This window comes from Gallinula chloropus, assembly GCF_964237585.1.
Source record: "Gallinula chloropus genome assembly, chromosome: 13".
Lineage (NCBI taxonomy): Eukaryota > Metazoa > Chordata > Aves > Gruiformes > Rallidae > Gallinula > Gallinula chloropus.
Genome location: NC_140098.1, coordinates 16,064,752 through 16,082,445, shown reverse-complemented (window position 1 = coordinate 16,082,445; position 17,694 = coordinate 16,064,752). Strand labels below are relative to the sequence as shown.

The 17,694-nt window shown below is 52.6% G+C and overlaps 2 protein-coding genes across 2 annotated transcripts; both read right to left on the bottom strand.

The window, feature by feature from the left end:
- Positions 1-3,189: 3,189 nt before the first annotated feature.
- FOXL1 (forkhead box L1) lies at positions 3,190-4,125 on the bottom strand (the record flags this gene model as incomplete). Its single annotated transcript, XM_084270298.1, has 1 exon — positions 3,190-4,125. The coding sequence occupies one exon, from the start codon at positions 4,123-4,125 to the stop codon at positions 3,190-3,192; it is 936 nt and encodes a 311-aa protein (XP_084126424.1).
- Positions 4,126-11,232: 7,107 nt separating this feature from the next.
- Positions 11,233-12,705, bottom strand: FOXC2 (forkhead box C2; the record flags this gene model as incomplete). The annotated part of the gene is made up of 1 exon (XM_084270156.1): positions 11,233-12,705. One exon carries the CDS (start codon positions 12,703-12,705, stop codon positions 11,233-11,235), a length of 1,473 nt encoding a protein of 490 aa, XP_084126282.1.
- Between the last annotated feature and the right edge of the window lie 4,989 nt (positions 12,706-17,694).

Below are 17,694 nucleotides of genomic sequence, written 5' to 3'. Positions count from 1 at the left end.
GGGGCTGGGAAACAGGTGTGAAACCTCTGACATCAATTATTTGCAGCTCATCAAGTCCTTTAGACACGTATTCTGCTTTGTGCACCAGAATTCAGGTGATGTACAGAGGATTAAAGCATGCTCACTCACATCCAAGTGCCAGGTACTGTCGTATTGCCATGTACACTTACTTCCCCACACTGAAGTGGTGATGTTTTTGTTGTACCATTACTTCTTCTCCTCTCTATATAAACAGATGACGTGCAAAAGCTGTGTGTGGTTAGTCATTCCTCGTGCTGGCAAGGAGACCCTGTTTCTCTGTATTCATCCCCCTGCGAGTTGCATCCGTGGCCCAATCCCAATTAATTCCAACTTGCCACTCGTAACTATTCACTGTGTGCCGAGTTCATTCGAGTTAGTGCCACTTTTGTGCAGAGCCTGTTAAGTTTACTGGTTTTATTCTCTTAAGTGAAATCAAAATCAAGCCCAGTGTGGCTTTTAATTACAGCAGCTGCACTTGGTCCTGCTCCACTACAACGAAACAGAAATAAAATCAAATGTCATCATGAGCAAAACGTCATGAAAAATAAATACCCATTGCACAGAAACAGTTGAATCTTGGAAAATAAAGCAAAAATACACATTGTGTACAAATAAAGCTGCGGTCCTTATGTGAGATGATTTTTTTTCTTGTTTTTTTTTGGTGGGTTTTTTTATCAAGACCCACCACTAAAAGCTGTTCTTGTACAGAAAATGCCCTGAGGCAGAGGGGTTACACCTGCAAGAGAAAATAAAGGAATAAAAATCCCAGTTACAGGTCCAAAAAGGGACTTTGGTAGCTGAAATAGGAGTTGAGAGGTGCCAAAATTGGAGGGTTCAAGCTGGAGTGTCAAGTTGGGGGAAAGGGAAGCAGAGGAGACTAAAGATATGTGCTAAAACTACCTTGATGGGGATTAAATGGGTTTTCCTTTGTGTGGGGCTTGCAGAAGCAAGCCCTCAGCTGCTGCAGACACCCAGGGGTGGTGATGCTGGTCCATGCCCCGTACTGCTACTAACGGCAGAGCTCTCCCCATGCCCGATGGGAACATCCACAGCTCCTTCAGGAAAAGGGTTTTTAGAGAAGCATAAAAGGTTTTTCTAGGAATAACTGAGAGTAAAAATAACCACTATCTGGGGACAAAACTCTCCCATGGGCCAGGCTGTGGGGAAACCAGGGATGCAACATCCCCACCTGTGGGATCCAGGTCCAGAGCTTGATGGAGACTCAGCTTCACACATCCTTGGATACAGCATTAACCTCCCATTTCACCCACATGCCCAACTCCTAGCACGTGCAAGCAGCTGGGGGTGGAGAGGTGATTTGAGGTCTCTGCTGAGCAAGAACTAAGCTGAGATTTTATTCTTCAAAAGCCTACCTTGCAAATCTATATTAAAAGCCCCTTTCTCTTTTTTTATCCTCTTTTTTTTCACAGTGAGAAGCTGCAGCTCTGCCTATCTGAGGATCCTTTTGGGAAACTCAACATCAGTTCCCTCCTTTCAGAGTTTTTCTGTGCTTCCCCATGTGAGAGCTCTTTGTCTTATGTTGAAATGAGCCCTCCTGAGCTCCTGCTCCAAATGTCAAGGCAGTTTGATGCCAGCCATCCTTTGCAAAAAGCTATATCACAACTCACCTGAGAAGCCCAGATTTCCAGTAGTCCAGGTGCTAATTTAAGGACAGGCTTTGCTAGTGAGATGGGGTGGGATGGAAGAAGAGAAGGAGAAACAGAATCATTTTGGGAAACATTATCTCACTCACAAGGAATGAGTAGTTTCCCAAGCTCCTCTTTTTAGCCTCTCCCACCTTTCCCCTCCTCCCAGCAGCGTGGTCCATCATACCATCACCAGGACATTTACACCAGAGCTCACTGCTGCATCCAGCAGCAGCCCCGCTCCTCAGCCTTCCAGCTGCATGAGCCAAGGCGTGTTTTACAACACATCAGCCACAGTCTTGAACAAAATACTTTTATTGGATATAGGTTTGGTTCCATAATGAAAATTCAGAATATAGAAAAAAAAATTTTTCCAAAAGGGCATTTTTCCACTAATATACAAAAAGCCTCTATTTATGGCCAAAAAATAATAATAATAATAATAATAAAAAATATCCTGATTGCTTGTAATGTGTTTGGATTCTTCCTTCTTTAAGAAAAGAAGAAAACTTCAGAAACACAGCTGATGCCTTTTCTTTTTCCTGGTAGTTGTCTGGGTTGTTAACACAGCTCCTTCAAAACGCCAAGACCAGCCTCCACAGCCCTGCTTCAGTCTTTTTTTGGCCAGAAGCAACTGATCCCGGCAAAACATGGAAACCAGCCGCATCTCCACATTCACAACGTGTTTGTTCATCCATCCCCTTCTCTCTGGCCAGACAGAAATGCTATCACGATACTGGAGAAGCACAAGCACTAGGCAGGAAACCAGCTTGCATTAACGCCGTGAATTATGTACAGTGCTGGGTCCAAGCAAGCAGGATTGTGCAGAATAAACCTGAAGTCTTTGGTCTAGCCTTATTTCAGCTCTGGTTACCTGCCTTTTACCCACTCAGAAGACTGGGTCAGTGGGGCAATATCAGGAATTGTTATGTGCAGGCACCTCTGGGTATTAATGGCAAAACAAAACTCAGCCTCCTCCCCCCAGAGATGGAAGGGGTGGGTTTGGTTTTCGAAAGGGAAACAAAAAACAATGATAGAATAAGAAAACCAGAGACCCAAAAAGCTTGGCAGAAACCAGGTCTGAGAAAACCTGAGGGATGCAAAGACTAAAGGTGCAGAGCAAACCCAACAGGGCTTGGAAGGCCAGCATGGGACACCCCACCACCACCACCACCCCTGCTGCCTTTCCTGTACCTCCACCACCCAAGGGAAAAGAAAACTGCTTTACCTTTAAAAGTCGATCTGGCAGGGGTGGTGGGAGGCAATAGCTAAAGAGAGCTCCGCAGCAAGATGTGCCTTGAAAATGCCCTGAAATCCTGAGACACCTTTAACACCTTTTTTGGGGGGGCTTTTTCTCTTTTTTTTTCCTTTTTTTTTTTTTTTTGTTTTGTTTTCAGTCTTTACCCGCTTGGTGAGGTCTGAGTCCGGTCTCTCCCTCCCATCGCACTCCCGGGACGGGGCTGGGAAGGGGGAGAAGTGGGGGGGAGGGAGGGAGAGGGGGGAAGGTATAATTAAGGGGCAACTACTGAAAATTAAATACCGCCTCGGAAAAGTGGAGGGGGAAGCAGGAGAGGAAAGGGATGCCGATGTGATAAAGCCTCCCGTGCACCTGGGAGTCGAGCATGAGGGAGGCATTGAGGGCCGGCCCGAAACCGCCGCTGGCGACCAGGGACCCGCCGAGGCAGCTGACCGGGCTCTCCCGGGCCGCCTTGGGGGCTGCCCCCGCGGGCGGCTGCCTCAGCCCCTGGGCAAGGATGCTCTCGATGCTGAAGCTGCGACCCCGAGGGCCGCTCTTATACGGCGGGGCGGCGGCAGCGGCGGCGGCGGCGGGCGGCCGGGGCGCGGCGGGGGCCGGGGCGCCGCCGCAACGGGGGGAACCCCCGGGGGGAGCCGCTTCCCCCGCGCCAGGCCTGGGGACTCCCTCGTCTCCCGAGTCCGCCGCCGCGCTCCCTTTGGCCCTTTTGGGCTCGTCGGGGCGAACGGCCGGTCCCGGGGACCCACCGTCCGCGGGGGCCCCGCCGCCCTTCGCCTCCGGCGGCCCCGGGGCTTTGGGCTTCCTCTTCCTCCGGCGGTAGTTGCCGTTCTCGAACATGTCCAAGCACCGGGGGTCCAGGGTCCAGTAGCTGCCTTTGCCGGGCCGTCCCTTCTCCCGCGGCACCTTGACGAAGCAGTCGTTGAGGGAGAGGTTGTGTCGGATGCTGTTCTGCCAGCCCTGCTTGTTGTCGTGATAGAAGGGGAAGCGGTCCATGATGAACTGGTAGATGCCGCTGAGGGTCACCTTCTGCTCCGGAGCTTCTTTGATGGCCATGGCGATGAGGGCGATGTAGCTGTAGGGGGGCTTCTGCGGGGGGTCCTGCCGGGAGATCGCACCGCTGGGGGCGAAGCTCAGGGCTGCGGGGAGATACACCATGGATGGGCTGGCCATGGCGGAGAGGTGGCTGCCGTAGATGTGGCTCATCGCCGGCGGGCTCGTAACTCCGGATCTTCCACCTCGGAGCCGGGCGAAAGGATGGGGAAGGGAAAGAACCTGGGACGAGTCCACCGGGGAGAGATTTGTGCGAGCTCAGATCCCAGCCCTGCCTGAAGGAACTCGCTCTGCCTCTGTCCCTGCTTCATAGCTCTTAAAAAAAAAAAAAAAAAAAAAAAAAAAAAAGGAGGAAAAAAAAAAGTTAAATAATTGTTGTAAGTTTGCTATTATATGTTGACTTAGCACTGGAAAATAAATTGTCTCTGATAAACAGTCGTTTGTGTTCTCAGCCCACCCACATTAATTAAAATTTCATTGCTACAAAACTCCAAGCTCTCTCCACGTGTCTTGCTGGTACCAGCCAATGGTCTCCGGGTTATTCCTTCATTTGTTTATAGAATTAGTCTGTTGATAAGTCTGCCCACCCAAGTCGAATCAAGCTGTGTTTATTTGGAAAAATTTCCGGGCACCCAATATATAAACGCACTGATCTGATGTTTGAAATATCACGTCCACCCTTTGACGCTGTAAGCACACACAGCAGAGCAGGATGTACACTGCTGGAGCTCGGGGAGCAGCGGGCAAGGATCCCCGCAGGAAAACTGGGGCATTAAACAACACCAAAAAAAAAATCCTATTAAAAATTAAAAGGAAAAAATAAGGGATGGATGAGAAGAGAAAGCAGCGCTGCGGCGGGGAGGGAAGAAGAAGAAGGACTGTCTTCCCGGGGAGGATGGGCGGGGGGGGGGGCAGGTGTGGCGGGGGTCCCTCACCGGTGCCTGCAGCTTTCCCATGCCGGGACCCGGCTGGGAGCAGCGGAGGGGCCCGGCCCTGTGTGTGTCGTGTCCCCCCCTCCTCCTCCATCCCCGCGTCGCGACAGGCCACCCGGGAGCGGGCGGAGGGCAAGCCCCGGGCTCAGTCCCGGGCTCAGCCCCGGGCAAGCAGGGTTGCTCCGGGGGAGACACCCGGGGGCTGCAGCGAGCTTCATAAAAGGGGAATTTGGCAGGCGCGGGGAGGAGGGTCAGTATTTGTGAATGCGGGCCTGTTGCTTTATATTATGTACTTTCCTGTTTATAACAAGGAGGGGGATTATAACAACTTTACAAGTGCACACAGCTGGCCGGTGCTTACATTAGGAATTTGTGATGCTCTTTTTCTGTATAAACGTCCAGGTTTGGGGCTGTGTTTTCTGTTGTTGGAGTTGTGGTGTAGTTTTCAGTTGTGGGGTTGGGTTTTTTTGGGGCTTGGGTGTTGGGGTTTTGGTTTGGTTTTTTGTTTTTTTTTTGGGGGGGGGGGGGGTTGGATTGGTTTTTTTCTTATTTATTTGCTGATGTAACAGCTTCAATCCGAGGCCCCGAGGGATTCCGACGCAGTTGGAGGTGTCGGCTGTTTCCCCAGCCCCCTGCGGCTCAGACCTGCGTTAGACCCCGGGGACACACCGTGGAGCATCATTTCTGCGAGAGAGAGAAGAGAAGGTTTGAGGGGGATTCCTTCCTCCTCCAGGGAGAAATATCCCACCAGTGCAGCTCCCAGGACCGCTGTGGGACTTTTACCTGGCAGAGGAGGAGGTGAAAGTCGGGTTCCGGGGTGTTCCCCACCCAGCATCGCACCGCCCTGGCGATGCCCACTCCCACTGGACACTCCCGGACTCTCCTGCGAGCTTCCCTTCACCCGTGGACGTTTCTCGCCCACTTCTGCTCCCGTCCTGCCGTTCCCCCAGCAAATCACCGGGCGAGGGGGTTTCACCCCCGGGGTAAAAACCCGCGTGACGGCTGTGGAGCCGCAGCCCGGTGCTGGAGGCTGCGAGCCGCCATGCGAGCCTGGGAAACACAGCCGAGAGGTGACAAGAGGGAGGTGACTTCTCGGGTGGAAGCGGGTGGGGGGGGGGGGATTTGGGATATTTCCCTGCTCACTGGCTAGCCCCACGCGTGGGAGGGAAACCCACACCTCTAACACCGCCCTTAACGGTAATGCCGCATCCCTCCCCCGCTGTCCACACAGCCGCCGGTCCCCGGGAGCTGCAGGACCCTTCCGGAGTGTCATAAATGAAATCAACCCCCAAATATATAAAAAAGGGGAGGCAGAAGAAGGGTTTGGGCGGGGGGCTGGTGGAGGGAGGGGCTCCCCTCGTCTCGACACTGAGGACCAGTTCTCCCGAACATCCCCCCTGTAGCATCTTTGCCGGGGAAGGTTGAGGCAGAGCCCGGCTGGGGCATCCTCAGGGCAGCCTGCTGAGGGTCGCCACCGCCTCCCCCCACACAGCCCACTCTTCTCCCCACCTCGGGGATTCCCCCTCTCTTTGGGACACTCCAAGCACGGATTATTAAAACAATACTCGCGTGTACAGCAGGAGACAGGCACACGGGCTCCCTCTCACTTCCCGAGTTCCCTCCCCCAGGAAAATTTCTTCCTTCCTCCTTGTTTTCCCTCTCTCCTCCTCCTCTTGGCGGTAGGAAATCCTTGGAGGCGGGGATGCGGCTTTTCTCATCGCTCCTTCTCCCCAGCTCGTGTGCTGCATGCTGTTCCTATCCCGCCGGCGGCATCGCTGGAGCTGGCTGCGTTATCCGCCCGGGAACAGCCCTCCGAGCGGCTCCGACGGCTGCGGGGGGGCCGGGGAAGCTAACGGCGCGACAGAGAGAGGAGTTGCTGATGTTGTTATCGTCGTTCTTCCTCTGAACGGGAAAAAAACCCGCGGAGCCGGCGATGGAGGCGCTCCCGAACGCGTTCCCCTTCCCCTCCAGCTGACAAGCCCCTTTTAAAGCACCAGCGAGGAGCGCTCCCGTCCGGGGCCCCCGGGGGAAGCGGGGGGAGGGGGGCGTGGGGGGGGGCGTAAATCAGTGCTCCCCATTCCTTGCTGCATCCCAGCTCAGAGGGGATCAGGGATGTAAATCAGTGCTCCCTACTTCTTGCTGCATTCCAGCCCGGAGGGGACAGGGGTGTAAATCAGTGTTCCCCACTCCTTACCACATCGCTGCCCAAAGGGGAGCAGGGGTGTAAATCAGTATTCCCAACTCCCTCCACAGCCCAGCTGGGACTCCCTTAGACACAACGTCTGTAGGGGCCCAATGTGAGCTGCCCACTCCTCACCCCCTCACTGTGCACGGCCCTGTACAGGTGTGAGGTCGCTGGATATCGACCTGGGCTTTGGGGTATACTTCTTTCTCCCCTGGCCTTTCAGTCCTTGTTACGGGCTTTTTGCAAAGTCCCCTGCAAAGTGACAGAAGACCTAGTGGCCTTCCCCAAAAACCTCCTGTCCAGCACCTTCCCACAGCGTGTTGCCAAACTCCAGGGAAAGCTGGGATAGTATTTTGGGGGTATGAGGCAGCTCCATGCCTGGGTTGTGCAGGGGCATGGGAGGGGGAGAGCTTCCTAAAGGCACTGTGTTTTACAGCAGCACCTGGGAAACGCTCCCTTGGCCAGGCTGCTGGGACATCCTATGAAGGGACTTCCCTGGTGTGGGCAAGCTGAAAACCCACTGTTCTTTCTCCTCCCAAAACCTGGAGCTGTCTGGACTTCCAGGCAGGTTTACAAACCTGTAGTTTAGTGGAAGCTCAGCAAGAAGGGGGAAAAAAATAGCAACAAGAAAACACAAAACCATCCACCATCCTCATCCACCACTGGAAACTGCACTGGGCCCCAACCTGGTACAACCAGGCATGCAGCAGCTTCAGCAAGTCCCCGCTGGGGCAGAGCTTGACCCTTCTGATCTGCTATGGGGAAGGGTCCTTCAGCTGCAAGGGCCCAATCCACCATGGCTCTCTGCAGCAGCTACTCTGGGCCTTCGTCCTCCCTTCCTCTCCCTCAGCTCCATCCAGGCTGAAGTCACCTGTCATGACAGATGCCTATCGTGTTATCAACCTCCATATCTCAGCTTTTTAAATACAACTCTGAAAAAATCTCTGCCCCCACCCCAACTTTGCTCTCACCTCACCTTCAAAATCAGCCCCCACAAAAGGGATCCCCTCACAATGATGGGGGTGACTGGGGCTCAACAGAGAGGGGCAGATGGAGACTGATATCCGTCATGCCTCCAACCCAGGATGGGCCACAGCAAAGGGGTGATGCTCTCAGCCCCCAGCCCCTGCCCCTGGGAATGGGGCTGGATGCCCACCCTGCCCCGGATGCGGTTCCTGATGGTGGGAAGGCCCGATCCTGCAAGCTCCCAGGCCTGCACTGCTCTCAGCACTTCATAAAGGACTTTTCTTTTTCTTCCAAGCTCCTGAAATCTGGAAATCCTGAAATCCCAAAATCCCACCACCTCCAAAGCAGGAGAAGAGCTCCAAAGAAGGGAGAGGAACCGGGAGCAGTGCAGACCTCACAGGGAGAGCATTGCACCAGGATGGGATGGGATGGGATGCAGAAAAACCCTACCAACAAGGTGACCCCAAGGCCGGTTTAAGCAGCCCTCCCCTCCCCAGGAACTGTCCAGCAGCAGCAGGGAAGAGGGGCTGGGTTTGCAGAGCCACGAGGGGACACCCCATCCCGCAGCACCGAACCCCTCAGCATCCCTACCCACCGTCGAGGGGAAGGATCCCCGTGTGCCTGGCACCCTTAGCCAGCATGGGAAGATGCAGGAGCATCACCAGCCCGGGATTTCTCCACCTTGAGGGGGGAAACCCACGGCAGCCAACTGACTTTAGCCCCCTTCATGAGGGCAGGCACACACCCGCTGCTCCCTTCCCAGAGAGGGGAGAAAACTCGTGGGGAAGCAGATTTGGCACAAGGAAGAATTCTTCCCCTTACTGGTTTTTTAACACCGTTTTTTACCCTTTACATGTTCCTTTTATCCTTTACCCTATTTATTTTGTCTCTTTAAAAATAGCAGTTTGGATTCTGTTGCCTTAAAAAAAAAAAAAAGAAAAAAGAAAAAAGAAAAAAGACCAAAAAAAAAAAAGGAGGAATAAAAAGAAAAACCACCCTCTGAGAGCCAGGAAAAATGGCAAGAGTTTTACAAGAATGTTCCTTAAAATACAAATCAAGTGAGGCTCGGACCTTTTTTCTCATTTAAATCGAGAGCTTCGGTGCCTTTTGCCAGTTCCCTCGCTCATGCGGAATTTACCGGATCAAAACCAATTTATATCATCGATTTTAACAACCCAGCCAGGGTATAACCTCTCCCTAAGCCAGCCAGGACTACGAGGGGTATGATGGGGGGGTGCTGCGGAAGGTGGAAGGGGGGGCATAGCTGGGAAATATCGGACGGCTGAGCCTCTGCAGAGTCTGGGCAGCTGGAAAATGAGCCGAACTCTGGTAAACTGGGCTTGAGAAGTCCCAAAGAGCCCTCCTAAAGTCCGCTTCGGGCTTTGCCGGCATTCCCACATCTTTAGGGTTGCTATATCCCCCTCCAGCCCAGCACTTCTGGGCTCGGTTAAAGCTGCTTTAACAGGTGAAGGTTGATTTGGGGGGGAAGGCACGGCATCTGTCAACGAGCGGCATCGCGAATAGAAGCTCCAATAGATACAGGGAGGGTTAAAAACCGGCCACATCTTCACCCGGGAGAGGAGTTGAAAAAGTTCCGTATGATTCCCAAATTAACGATCCCCCTTCTTTTAGGCTGCGCTTGGAGCTCGGGTTTAAGCGATCGCTCGTAATTTTTCAGGCTTCCTTTTGGGTTTGTTTGGGGTGGGGTTTTTTTAACAAAAAAAGAGGGATTTTTGGTTGTTTTGGTTCTTTTCTGTCGTGGAAAGAGCCGGCTCCGGGTGCCGAGACACGCAAAGCCCCGCGCAAGGCCTGCGACTTCAGGGAGGGAGCAATGGAAGCAGAAATTCCCCCCCCCTCCCCCCTTTTATGCCCCCCCCTCCATTCTCCCCTTCGGAGGTCTGGGAAATTTCCCCAAATTTCCCATTTCTCAGGGATTTGGGGATTAAGGGTGCTCAGACCCCACCGCCCCCTTCAATACCTATTCGTTCCCCCCCCCCCGCCCCAGCCGTCGTGTAATCCCAGCTCTTCACGTGAACTAAACCTTTTCTCAAATAGTAATAAAGCTTTAGGCTCCAGGAAAACGACTTTGTTTTAAAAACATCCAGTTTTCCGCATGAAAGAAAGGGGAAAGAAGGAAAAAAAAAACACAATTGGGAAAAAAAAATCCCCACGTATATACACAGACAAGCGCCAGACTTGGAGCAGAAAAAAACCAGCATGGATTTATTTTAAGGTAAGTACAACAATTAGGACCACATAAAACAAACGAACTTTGAAGCAGGTTAAAGCAAATAGTCCTTAGGAATGGTCAAGGTGAAATCTATTATACAAAACATCACACGTCGTAAATAATAATAATAATAAAAAAGTATCAGATACTTTGTCTTTTTTTTTCTTTCCAAAAAAAGAATAATAATCCACCAGCAAAAAAAAAAAATAAATTATTTCCTCGTCTTGTGAAAAGAACAGCTCTAAACCGAAAGAAACTCTATTGCATAATTGTACAGAGAAGAAGAAGAAGAAGAAATCACTTGTTATTAATTTGGAAGTTAGGAATCGTTGGGCGAGACAAAAAATAATCCAGTGAATGCAACTTTAAATATTATATTAATGGCTCTGAAAATCAGCCTGATTAGAAATCCACACATTTTTTACAGCACAACAGAGAACTTCAAAAAATACCCAGGACATATATTTATATATATATATTCATATACTTTTTTTTTTCTTTTAAAACGTATAATGGTCGTTGTGATATTGGTCCATAACTTATTTTTTTCTGAGACCCCCTATACTTTAGCATATAAAAATTGCCACTTTTAGATAGACATATATATATAGAATTATTCCTTTATTTTTTTAATCTTAATTTTTTTTTTTAAGGAAAGATCCCCTTTTTCAAGTAGAATTTACTTCTCTGGAATTTAAGGAGGCCCAAAATGGGGCTTGGGATCTACAAACTCTGTGGCCCCCCAGGTCCACGGGGAAGCTGTCAGATTTCATTTTATTTTCCTCCGTCTGAAGCGTTTGGTGTGGTTTTATTTCTCCTGATTTATTTATTTTCCCAATAATTATTATTATTAATGGGGGAATTTTTTTCATTCTTAATTTTTTTTCCATTTTCTTTTTCTTTTTTTTTGGCGGGTGGCCCTAGACGGGGGGAGGGGTCGCGGCTACTCAGTACTTAGTGCAGTCGTAGGAGTAGGGGGCGGCGTGGCGGTATAGGGAGGGCGCGGATCTGTAGGGGATCTGACAGGCGGAGTTGCTGCTCACCTGGTGATCGCTGAGCGAGGCGCTCTCCATCCCGAGCCGGTGCGAGGTGAACATTTCCCGGACGTTGGGAAAAGTCTGCTGCTGAGAGCCAAAAGTGTGCCCGGGCAGGTGGCTCAGCTCAGCCCCGTGGTTGAGGTACCAAGAGGCGGTGGGTTGCCCCCCCGCCGCCGCCCCGCCGCCGCCGTGGGGATGCCCGGTCCCCAGCGTACCCTCTTGCCCCGACGGCAGGCTCAGGGTACCGAGGGGCGATGGGGCACCGGTGGGATGCTCGGCCAGACCCTCCTCCAGCGGTGCGGGGGGCACGCACATGTGGCCCGGCCTCTCGCCGCTGTAGAGGCTCATCGCCCGCATGCTGCAGTGGTAGCTCCCACTAGTGTCCAGGGCCTGGCTGCACGCCGCGCTGTAGCCCGACGGCTGCCCCGGTGGGTAGCCCAGCGGCATACCGGCGCCGGTCCTGCCCGAAGCGGCACTCACCGGGCTGAGATCCCCCGCGGGGGAAGTCCGCAGGGTCATGATGCTCTCCACGCTGAAGCCCGGTAGCCCGTTGCCGGCGGGATGATGCTCGGGCAGCGAACCCTCTGGGGAAGCGGCGGCGGCGGGCGAGGCGGCGCTGCGGGGGCTGTCCCGCAGAGCCCCGCCGCTGGCCGGGCTCAGCGTCTCCACCTTGGTGATGACCGGCAGCTCGGGAGACGCCGTCTCGCTCTTGATCACCACCTTCTTCTCGGAGGCCGGCGCCGAGGCGGAGGAAGAGGAAGAGGAGGAGGAGGCTTCCTTGGGGAGGTCGGCGCCGGGCAGCCCGGGGGGCTTGGGCTGTTCCTTCAGCAGCCGTTCCCGGGCCTCCTCCTTCTCCTTGGAGACATCCTTCTTCTTGAAGCGTCTCCGGCGGCGCAGGAAGCTGCCGTTCTCGAACATGTTGTAGGAGTCGGGGTCCAGGGTCCAATAGCTGCCCTTGCCCGGCTTCTTGTCGTCGCGGGGCACCTTGACGAAGCATTCGTTGAGGGAGAGGTTGTGACGGATGCTGTTCTGCCAGCCCTGCTTGTTCTCGCGGTAGAAAGGGAAGCGGTCCATGATGAACTGGTAAATCCCATTGAGCGTGATCTTCTTGTCGGGGGCGTTCTGGATGGCCATGGTGATGAGGGCGATGTAGCTGTAAGGTGGCTTCACCAGGTCCTTGGGGGCGGCGGGTTGGTGGGGGTGGTAAGGTCCGTAGGAGCGCCCCATGCCCGCCGCGTACTGCTCGGCGTGACCCGAGTAGACGCTCATGGGGTTGCCCATGCCGCCGTACGTCCCCGCCGTCCGGTAATAGTTCTGCTCGCTTAAATACGGCACCACTCCCAAAGCGTTGGGGTCCGAGACGGAGTAGCGAGCCTGCATCATGGAGAGGGGCTTCCCGCCGCTGGGGAGGAGAGGAAGAGGAGGAAGAGGGTGGAAGGGCCTCACCCCCGTCCGGGACCCCTCTGCGGAGAAGGAAGAGGGGGGGAGAGGCAGAGAGCGGGAGAGAGAGAGTCTCAGAGACGAGCTAAATCCCAGCGTGTCCTCTAGCAGCGGCACCGCAGCAGCATCCTTCGGGTCGTCGGGGGCAGGGTGGTCTCTGGCGGCCTCTCCCTCCCTCCCTCGCAATTACTGTGATTCTTGTCTACACACCTACGGCGCTGCTGCGGAGCGGGAGGCGGGGAGCGGGGCGGGAGCGGAGGGGGGTGGGGGCAGCTCTCGCAGGAAAAGGGAATTATTTCAAAAAAATAAAAAAAGACAATAATAGTGGAAGGGGGGGAAAAAAAGGGGGGGGTGGAAATAAGGGGAAAAAAATTAAAAAGCAGCCTTGCGGAAACCCAGTTCTCGTCACAACAACCGCCCGAAATCTTCCGGAGCCCGCGGGGCCCCGCCGGCTCCTGGCGAGGGGTGCGCGGGGGGCGCGGAGCCGCCGAGCTCCTCGGCCGCGCTGCGGAGCTTCAAAACTCTCCCCGCGCCGCCGACGAGCTTTTACTCCCCGCTGGCCCCGCCCACCGCCGCCGCCTCCGGCCAATGGAGAAGGGCGCAGCCGCCGCCGCAGCCAATGGGAGGTTCGGCGGCGGGATGCGGTGGCGTTGGCGAGCATCACACGCAGGCACACGCCACACACACACACACACACACAGAGCCACACACACACATACATACACATACGTCCGCCTCTCCTTACCCTAAAATTATATATACACGTATAAAAAATTATATACATCCCCCTCCGTCTGTAATTCCAGCGTTTTGGCCCCAAAAGGAGCCGGGGCCGAGCGGCTTTACCCGGGGGCTCGGCCCGCCCGCGGCACCTTCCCCGCGTTTCATCAAAAAGCAGAGGTTTTAAGCTGTTTTTTTTATTTTTATTTATATATATATATTAATTTGGGAGCCAGGTTCATCTCAAGGAGTGTGGGAATCGCGACACCGCGCTCATCCCCGCGCCCGCGATGCCGACGTAACGGTACCCCTGTGTCGCGATGCCGGCATAACGATACCCCTGTGCCGGGCAGAGCTTTCTTCCCCCTTTTCTCAATTAAAAAAATAGTGTAATAGCCCGGCGGTTCCTCGCCTGACGCCGGGTGAGGCCACCGGGTCCCTCCCCACGTTGCTCTCCCGGTGGCATCTCTCCTCGCTTTACCACCCGCATCCCGGTTCCATCGTCTTTGGAGGGGGCTGAGAAGTTCTTCTGCGGCTTTGGGGAGATTTGAGGGTATTTTATTATCATGATTTTTAAAAATACACATAAATAAATAAATAAAACAGTGAGCAAACTGAAGTCGGTATTCTTTTTTTTTTTTTTTTCCCCGAGGTGGATTTTCTTGTGTACGTGAAATCCGCCCCTTTTGCCTTTTCTCTAATGATTTCATTAGAGGCAACCAGAGCGGGACAATTAGGGACGCATGGTGACCAAGTGTAAACTCAGGTATTGGGAAAACTACTACAAGCTGCCCCGTCCCACCCGAGAGAAGCGTGGATCTGCCCAGCGAAGGAATGAAGGTGGGAAACTGGGATTTTACCCCCCACAGCCCCTTCCCCGCTCCCCCCCAAAAAATTAATTAAAAATTATAATAATAAAAAATAGTCACTGCAAAATCGATTCGAGCCCGAGGAGACCACGATAAGATTGAAATTAATTAGCTGTCACTTCGGCAGGGCTCTTGCCCGCTGCCTCCCCCGAGCCCGGCTGCTCCTGCTCTGATTTCTAAGCGATGATTTTTTGGTTTCTTACACTGTAATTCTGCCTTTCCCTCATTGCAATTTGTGGGGCTTCGTAAGGCTTTAAACAAAGATTTTTATATTATTTTTATTTTTTTTTCCCAAGTCAGACTGTGATTTTAGGGCTTTTTTTTATTTTCTTCCCCTTTTTCCTGGCTGCTGATACGAAGGGTCCGGTCTCCGCTCCCAGCCGGGGCGGTGGGGACGAGACCGCAGCCGGCTCCGGTCGTGGGAACTCGTCGGTGCTGTTAATTACCGGAGATTTTCTTAATAAGAAAGGAAACGATTTTATGCTGTAGCCGCGGAAATAAAAAGAAAAGGCAAATAGGAGGCAAGGGAGGTATGGCTAAAAATGATCTGCGGGGGGGGGGGGGGGGAAGTGATTGGAAAGTTTCACCGGACGCTTCGAATTTGTTATTTAATTTTAATGGGAATAAATGTAAATGTTCTGAGGGAGGAGGGGGTTCATCAACCCAGGAAACGTCCGGGGGACTTTATATATATTTATATATAATTTTCTTTTTTCATGAAAACAAATAGTAAATTCTTCGAGGTCTGTTGATACTTCTCATGTAAACGTATTACCAGCGAGAAAACTTTTCTTTTCTTTTTTAATTTCCATTTTCCTGGAATAATTCGAGAACGACTTCACATTTTTTATCTTCCTTTTTTTTTTTTCAAATAAACCATATTTCTCACTAAAAAAAACAGCGCTTTTTCTTAGCGTACGGAAGCACACGGGATTCCTTAAACAATATAACTATTTTAAAGGCAGGAATTTGTAAAAGCAAAAGCCTGACCAAAGCCACCCCTGCGGCGTCCGAGAGCTGTCCCTTCCTAGAAGAAGCTTGGGACGCTCTCGAGAAATAACCTCGTTTGAATCTTACCTCTCCTCGGCTGAAAACTTTACCGAGATTAATTTCTAGAGAAAACCAAGACGCAGCAATAGGTCTTTGCTTACTGCAGCTGGGGACTTTGCTGAAACTAAAATCAAGGGGCTCGGAAAAGCCCCAACTTCAAACCGCAGGAAGAAAAAAAAAAGGGGGGGTGGGGGAAATATATTTAAAAATAATTATTATGAAAAAAATAGCCAGCTTCCAAACGGGGGAGAGCAGAGAGAGGAGTCCTTCCAAGGGAAAGAGCAGGAGGCACGGGGGGAAACGCGCTCTCTTCCCGGGCACGGTGGGGTTTTCTCTCCCTTCCCCCGCGGGGCTCCGGCAGCGGCTTTGCCCGATGTACCCCAAAAGCCACGGGCGGGAGGCGCCGGCTTTCCGTCCGCAGCTTGAATTTGCCTTTGGCGAGCACCCGAAAGCAACAAGCCGAACCCTTCCCCTCCGCGGGAGCCTTCCCCACGCCGGGCGGGAGGGTGCTCGGCGCTGCCGGTGCGGCGGCGCTCGGCGCGCTCGGTGCCGGCGGCCGGTCTCCGTTCACCTGCCCGCCCGCTCCGAGGGCTCTGCGCGGGGTGTGCTGCCCTCCAGGGGACACCCAGGGGCTTGCACCGCCGCACCGGCAACCGGCTGCCCGCCCGGGTCCCCGGTTGTGCGGGAGTTCTGAGCGGGGGAAGGAGGAGAAGGGACAGGGAGAGGAGGAAAAGGGACTGGGAGACAGAGAAGGAGAGATGGGGAGAAAGGAGGCGAGGGGGAAAAAAACGAGAGAGGAGGGAAAGCAGGCAGCGGATAGAAGGAAAAGAGGGTGAGGGAGTGAGCGGGCTGAAAGGAAAGAGCAAGAGGTATGTGAGAAAGAAAGGGAATGGAGAGTGGGAACGAGAGGGGAGGAAAGCATGAGAGGGGCAGAAAGAGAAAGAATGGAAAAAAGAGAGAAAAAAAGGAAAGAAGGGAAGGGAAAGGAAGGGAAGGGAAGGGAAGGGAAGGGAAGGGAAGGGAAGGGAAGGGAAGGGAAGGGAAGGGAAGGGAAGGGAAGGGAAGGGAAGGGAAGGGAAGGGAAGGGAAGGGAAGGGAAGGGAAGGGAAGGGAAGGGAAGGGAAGGGAAGGGAAGGGAAGGGAAGGGAAGGGAAGGGAAGGGAAGGGAAGGGAAGGGAAGGGAAGGGAAAGAGCTATGTCTTGGCAATGCAAACAGTGGCATCAGTCCAGATAAACCTCACCGATGCACATGGCTTTCTGCTCATTCACCAGTTTGGCATCTGTACTGGTGACTGGCTCAGGGGAGGGCACCCACAGGGGCTGACACAAGCCCCACACCTATTTTCCAGCAGCAGTGGATGTTGTCAGTGCGAACAGGTTAGTCCTGGCCAGCCCCACCTGCCCTGATGTGTCTTTTTCACCAGGTTATTTCGTAAGCACAAAAATTCACTCATAAACTCTTTATCCATTTCTCAGTGGTCCAAAAGTACCCAGCTAAAATGTTGTATGAATTAAAACCTCATTAAAAACTGTTGCTCTTAAAACTCATGGCCCATCTTTGATTTTCAACACTGAAAACCGAGTGCTATCGCCAGTTTAAGGCTCCTCTTTGGGTGCTTTTTGTCTGTTTTCCATGGCTGCCCCTGTGCATTCAGCCTGTGCTTCCAATAAATGATTCTCACAGCACAAGAAGTTTCTTTTCTGCATTGCTCAGAGGTCCACATTAATCTAGCACTCCCTTTCTCCAGGTTTTTCCACAAATGGTGGGTGTTTTGACTGAGAGCTGCATGTTGTGTTTCATATGAATGCCCAGGGTCCTTTTTTTAACCTCTGTCACTAGAGTGTTTTATTCAGTTTGCCAAAATGGACAATAGAAGAGATGCAGGCACTTACAATAGACTAATTCCATTTATAGGGATGTTGGTGGCCATACCTGCTTCCTGCTGAAAAGAGACACTTTCCAGTGGCACCCACATGAGCCACACTACGCTGCTAAAAGGTTGCAGTATGTGTGACAGAAGAGGCCCTGGAAAAGTAATTTGGAGCAAATTTCAGACCTGTAGAACCAAAGCAGATTATTGCTCCAGCAGAAAAGATGCCACTTACTAGCAAACTCCTCATTTGCTTAAGGCAAAGTACCCTGATTTCTACAAAGACAGCTCAAGCTCTCTTCTTTGGAAGCCAAATCCATGTAAGGAATGGCTTTACTGAGCATTTTGCATGGAGGTTGGGTGGAGATGTTGGTGGTCTGGTAGGATCTCAGCCCCACTTGAGTGTAAATGTATTCATTAAC